This window comes from Vigna angularis, chromosome 7 (genome assembly GCF_016808095.1).
Source record: "Vigna angularis cultivar LongXiaoDou No.4 chromosome 7, ASM1680809v1, whole genome shotgun sequence".
NCBI classification, from domain to species: Eukaryota; Viridiplantae; Streptophyta; class Magnoliopsida; order Fabales; family Fabaceae; genus Vigna; species Vigna angularis.
The window spans coordinates 1,596,452-1,603,101 of record NC_068976.1 but is presented as its reverse complement, the minus strand read 5'-3'; the positions used below and the strand labels follow the sequence as shown (position 1 = coordinate 1,603,101).

Sequence of the window (6,650 nt, the reverse complement as noted above, 5' to 3'; positions counted from 1 at the left end):
TAAAACTAGGTAACTTTATTTTTATAATTATTATTTGTTGTTAATATAAAAAATGCATTTTAAATATATAATTTTTAATAATTTTTTATATAGTTTTATGTTTATTTAACTTGGTGTTTGATTTAAGTTAGATTATATTGTTCATAAATTTATAATTGTATAATTATTGTATTAGTTTTTGATTTTATAATATAATTATAAATTTTAAATTTATTGTATTATTTTTTTATTTTTATAGGTGATTATAATTTAAATGGACGAATATCATTATGGGATGGATTCTGAAATAAATTGTACCATGCAATCAGAATTTTCATCATTTATAAATGAGGTTGGGGAGGAAGATCTGACGAATAATTTCACAACAAATGAAATATTTTCTTTTCGTGAAAACTTAATTGAATGGGTAAAAGGGATTGTAAATGATCTAGGATTTGTTGTGGTGACTACAAGATCCGATAAAGCTACCGGTCAACCTGGGAGGAAGACGTTTGTATTGCTAGGATGTGAAAGAGGCGGAAAATATAGAAAATACAAACCCGACCAACGTAGTGCATATGGCACCCGAAAATGTGAGTGTCCTTTCCAGTTAAGGGGCAAACCATCTAGTAATGGCGATGGGTGGGTATTACAAGTGATATGTGGATACCATAACCACGATTTAGCAAAAACTTTAGTGGGGCATCCTTATGCTGATAGGTTAAATCCTACTGAACAAGCAGTACTTGTTGATATGACTAAAACCCAAGTAACACTAGCAAATATTTTGTTGACTCTGAAACAAAATAATGAGCATAATGTAACTACAATAAAACAAGTTTACACAGCAAGGTATACATATAAACGCTCATTGAGAGGGTCGAGAACTGAGCTGCAACAATTGATGATGATGTTGGATCGGGATAATTACATACGTTGGAGTAGATGTGCAGAGGATTCTGAAGTTGTTAGTGACCTCTTTTGGACACATCCCGATGCAATAAAGTTATTGAATGCATTTAATGTTGTTTTGTTAATGGATTCAACTTACAAAACAAATAAATATCGGTTGCCATTGTTAGAGATTGTTGGTATGACATCTACTGGGTTAACCTACTCAATCGCATTTGCATTCTTATCAAGTGAGCGTCAAAATAATTTCACTTGGGCTCTTCAAAAGCTTAGAGGTTTATTTTTGACATCTGATACCGGTCCATAAGTCATTGTCAGCGATAGAGACTTGTCTTTGATGAATTCCATCGGCAATGTCTTTCCTCAGTCATATCAGTTGTTATGTCGCTTCCATATTTCAAAAAATGTACTAGCGAAGTGCAAAATGTTACTTGATTGTAAGGAAGCATGGGATGCCATAATGGAAGAATGGGAGAACGTCATGAATTGTGAAGATGAATCTATGTTTGGGGACTGTGTGAATCACTTTGAATACACATGTCGTTCATGCCCTTTATTATTTGAATATGTGAATAATACTTGGATTATTCCATACAATACTTACTTTGTGAAGGCATGAACAAACAAAGTTATGCATTTAGGGAATACAACAACGAACAGGTATGTTTTAATGATATATTAGTTTACACTGTATTAGTCTACTCATTGGAACTTAAAGAAAGTATTGGGAAACAGTATGGGAGATCTTTGTTCTTGTTGGGATGCCATTCATAATGTAATTGTGTTGCAACATAATAAGATCAAAGCGTCGTTCGAAATTAGTCTGAATCTTATGAGTGAAGCTTATAAAGGCATAAAATACAAAAAACTTGTTGGACGAGTATCCAGATATGCTTTAGGACTAATAGCTAAAGAATTAGAACGAGTGAATCTTGTAGGTCTCGATACGGGAAGATGTGGATGCATACTTAGACGGACGTACGGTGTCCCCTGTGCCTGTGAATTAGCACGTTATGGCCCTGGTATGATTCCTTTGCGTGAATTTCATGTGATGTGGACAAGATTGTCTATTTCAGATATTGTATCGAATGAATCACAGCCAGAGTTATCCATACAACATGAGCTGACTATGGTTGAAGAAAAATTTAAGGAGGTTGAGATTGGAGGTAAAGTGATAATTAAACAAAAGTTACTTGACATTGTTTGTCCTGCAATGACATCTATGATACCTCCATTGCATAAAGTTAAGACGAAGGGTGCACAAAAGAAAAAACTCCAGAGAACAGAGAGGTCTACAAAGCGTGATCCCTCATATTTTGAGCATGTAGACACATTTCAGTCAACAATTGAATCTTCGTCTGCAAAAAACAAATTTCAACTAAAGGATAAACCTAGGCAACGAAGGAGAGTATCTATGATAAATCAATTTCATCCTATTTGTCAACCATACATTCTCAATATTGTTGATGTCGTTGCTGATGGTCACTGTGGTTATAGATGCATTGCTTCGTCATTAGGGCTAGGGGAAGATTCTTGGCCCATTATACGAAATTATCTTTATAAAGAACTGAGTCAGTGGCGTGATGAATATGCGACACTAGTGGGAGGCTATGATAGATTAGAACAACTGAGGAGGTCTTTGATAGTGGACCCACAGTCAGCGGTACGCATTCATATACTTCACAATGTATTTATTATTTGTTTTATTAGTTTTATCATAACAATTTGTTTTATTCCTTATAGGCTAATGCAACCAAGTGGATGACTATACCAGACATTGGGTATGCAATTGTTAATCGCTATAACGTCATCCTAGTTTGTCTTTCACATACTCAGAACTATACGATATTCCCACTACGTACCAGACCGCCTTCTGATGTAAGACAACATCACTTAGTATGTATAGGACATGTTAACGGCAATCATTTCGTACAGGTAACATTATTATTATTATGTTTAATTGCAACACAATAAGATTTATTTACTAATAGGGAATTTACAAGTTCAACTACAAGATGGTTGTCCTTTGCCTATGACAGATGTGATATGCTCAACTAATTGTTATCCAGAGGCGCGAATGTGGTCATATTCGTATACAAATAGGATGCAAGCATTTTCAGAATTGATGGGTGTTACTACCTCCTATGTTGACTTAATGGATTCATGATGTAATGTATTTTTATGTAATGTTGTTTTAGTTAAAAACAACATAGAATAGAAACATTAAATATCATGCATATATAATGTTTAATGTTATTTTACAGGAAAAAATAACATAGAAAATGAGTCCAAAATAATTATATAATGGGATACAATAAAAGTATAAAAGCTAATTCAATTTGAAGTAGATCGTCTTCCACGAACATGCTTGTCACGAACATTCCTGGCAGCTATCCTGGTCGGTGAGTACTCTTCAACGGCTGCGTCAGCTAAATCCAGTAGTTCCCGTGCATGAGTGTATCCTATCGTCCCCTCGGGAATTTCCTTACAAGAGAGCATTTGTTGTAACCTTTTACCAAATGTCCTCACTACACCCTGCATTATAATGATGACACAGAATTATATAAACAATCACAACAAAATTATATAATATAAATAATGTAGGTAAACATACCAGTAAACCAGACTGTGAAGCCGATCTACGACGCTGCGGCACTTCATCAGGAATGTCACGTCGGAGTCTGGGAGCAAGACTCGGTCTGTCGTCATCAGCAGCAGGAATAATGTAAGGATGAGATATGATCCTAAACCAATGAAGGTAACCATCAACACAATCAGATGGGAATCTGCTTACGGACACACCCCTAACAACGTGATCACGATAGTGCAACCACACATCATCGGTCGCCAGTATGTCCGCATCTGCAACAACGGGTGGGTCTCGAGGGATGGCCTGCTGAAATCCAAACTACCTCAAAACACGCTCAGGCAAATGTCGACACAATGTCTCACCAATCCTGATCCATCCCGAGAACATACAAACGTCGTAAAAAGGACGAATCTCCCGATGTGACTCATAAGGGTACCATATGACTGAATCATATGTAAGCGCATCCAAGTGTACCCTGACCTCTAAGAGGGTGGAACCCTGCCTTGGTGACTCCCACTTTGCAGCACGAGGTCTGTCTTCCATGTACGAAGACACCATACGCCTTCTTCCCAATGTAGGGAAGTGCTCATATATCCAACTCTACAAAAGAAAATATTATACATTATTACATAATCGACATCGAAAAATTTCAATCAAATCAAATTGTAAACTAAATTTCTACCTGTAACAGAGTTAAATAACCTGCCATCTGTCTGGTCGAAGCCAAGCTGGCATCTCCTAGCTGGTCATACATGTATGCTAGTGCAGCAACGCCCCAGGCATATCGGCCACATGTGTGTACGTCTCTAAAGAGCAAAAGATAAGACACACGAATGGATGTTGCAGTCTTATCAGCAAATATACTGCATCCAACTAGATGCAACAAGTATGCCCAGGCAGCGTACTCCCACTACTGCTGTTCACAGTGCTCAGCATAGATGTCTCGAAGCCAGCTCAATCTGACTTTCACACCGTGAGCTGCAGTTAACTCAGCACCAGCTCTCCCGCCATCCACGCCTAAAAGCTCCACAATGGCGCATCTACTGTCTTCAAAATCTACTTCCTCTAGATGACATAACTGCCCTAAAACTGGGAGGTGCAACAACGATGACACATCATCTAAAGTCAAAGTCATCTCACCCACGGGGAGATGGAAACTGCTAGTCTCGAAATGAAATCTCTCTACAAATGCCAGCAGTAGACCCCTATCGACATAGTCATATGACATGCCCACCAAAGACATCAGACCAGAACCATTAACGATGTCTCTAATGCCCTCATGGCAGGATCCTAATCTGTTTAACTTCTTCCCATGGGAGATCAACTTGATCTCCTCCCATTCCTAAACAATAATATTTAGCGATAAAATTATTTCAACTAAACAATATTCATTAAAATTAAATTTTTCAACTTACCCGACCCTGCCATATCGCATAAGCAACATGGTGAATGTAATGTGTCAATACTGAAGCGTTTAATGGACCTCCAGGAAATCCACCTTCAACAACATCCTCATGATCCTTAACTGCATCCTCGTGAAACCTCACATCTCCTTAGTCCTCAACATGAATATCAGACTCAACTGCTCCACGTCTTCTACGAGCAGAAGCTGTAGGTCTCCGCCTCTCACCCTATGACGAACTCTTTCCGCGATGTGAAGAGGAACCTCCTCAAGTACAAGCCATGTCTATTATAAATTTCTTTATTAACAATAATATTATAATAATTACAAAAAATTCACTACTAAATAATATTAAATTATTCAAAACAATTTATTTCAAATAAAATCAATTTAACTAATTCATTATAAAATTAAATAATATATTATTACAAACAAAATAACTTAAATCTCTAACAAAATTATAAATATTGCAAATAATTACAAAAAGTAATTAAAACATTTTTAACTAACTGTAAAAATCTAATATTTCACAAAAAAAAATAACAAATCTTTAACTATAAAAAAATTAATTCAAATCTTGATATAAATAAAAAATTAATTCAATTAAAACAAATTTATTAAAATAAAAATCAAATAACTATAAATTCAAAAATTATTTTCTGTTTAAAATAATTAGAACAGAACATTTAAAAAAATTAAAACACGAATTTTTAAGTTATTATCACAGAATATTTAAAGTAATTAAAACAGAAAGTATAAAATAATTCAAACAAATAATATAAAATAAATAAAACAGATAAATTAAAATATTTAAATTTATTTAATTAAAAATAAAAACATTTTATTCGAATCTTTATATAAATAAATAATTCATTCAATTAAAAAATTTTATTCAAATAAAAATCAAATAACTATAAATTAAAAAATTAAAGAAAAAAACAGAATTTTGAAAATTATTATAACAAAATTTTTAAAATAATTATAACACAAAATATAAAATAATTACAAAAAAAAAATTAAAAATTAAAACGGAAAATTTAAATAATTTAAATTATTTTATTAAAAGGAATAAAATTATTTCTTTATATCAATAAATAATTATTTCAAATATAACAATAAATTTAAAATTTAAAACAGAAAATTTAAAAGAATTATAACATAACATTTAAAAAAATTAAAACAAAGTTAATAATTATTATAAAAGAACATCTAAAATAATAACATTTCAAATAATTCAACCAGCAACAAAATAAATACTGAATATTAAATTAAAACATAATATAAAAAAAAAAAACAACATGGCACGGTCGGATCTCCATAACCGATTTAGCATTCATCGGATCTCCATAACCGATTTCTATCAACATAAAAAACAACACGAACCAACCTTTGTTGGGTGCTCAAAGGGACTGTGGGTGGGTATTTCTCTACATTGGCCGGCGCTGGATGAGCTCCTCTATCTCTCTGGCCTTTGCGTGACGACCAACGGACAACCTCTGTGCGAGAATGGACGACCACCTCTGTTTGCGATAGTGGACAACCTGTGTGTGTGCGACAATGGAAGAGGAAACTGCTGGGTGCTACCGAAAAACTTCCGATTTGAAGGAAAAGTAGTGTGGTGGGTGCTACTGGAAAGCTTCCGATTTGAAGGAAAAGCAGTGTGTTGGGTGCTACTGGAAAGAGGAAATGCAGAGAAGAGGGTCTGATGCGGGTCCTGCTGCAGCTGTGTGTTGCTGTGTGGCTGTGGCAGTCTAGAAAAATGAAGAT

The 6,650-nt window shown here is 34.5% G+C and overlaps 1 protein-coding gene and 1 long non-coding RNA gene across 2 annotated transcripts; one reads left to right on the top strand and one right to left on the bottom strand.

The window, feature by feature from the left end:
- Positions 1 to 253: 253 nt before the first annotated feature.
- On the top strand, positions 254 to 1,198 carry LOC128197713 (protein FAR-RED ELONGATED HYPOCOTYL 3-like). Its single transcript, XM_052880101.1, has one exon. It carries the CDS (start codon positions 254 to 256, stop codon positions 1,196 to 1,198), a length of 945 nt encoding a protein of 314 aa, XP_052736061.1.
- A 2,004-nt stretch (positions 1,199 to 3,202) lies between these two features.
- LOC108336868 (uncharacterized) lies at positions 3,203 to 4,910 on the bottom strand. Its single transcript, XR_008250662.1, has 3 exons — positions 4,184 to 4,910; positions 3,506 to 4,081; positions 3,203 to 3,426 (listed from the first exon to the last, which is right to left on the bottom strand). It is a non-coding gene; the product is annotated as an uncharacterized LOC108336868 (long non-coding RNA).
- Between the last annotated feature and the right edge of the window lie 1,740 nt (positions 4,911 to 6,650).

Coding starts and splice junctions, on each gene's coding strand:
- LOC128197713 (XM_052880101.1), top strand. CDS start 254: ATGGACGAATATCATTATGGGATGGATTCTGAAATAAATTGTACCATG.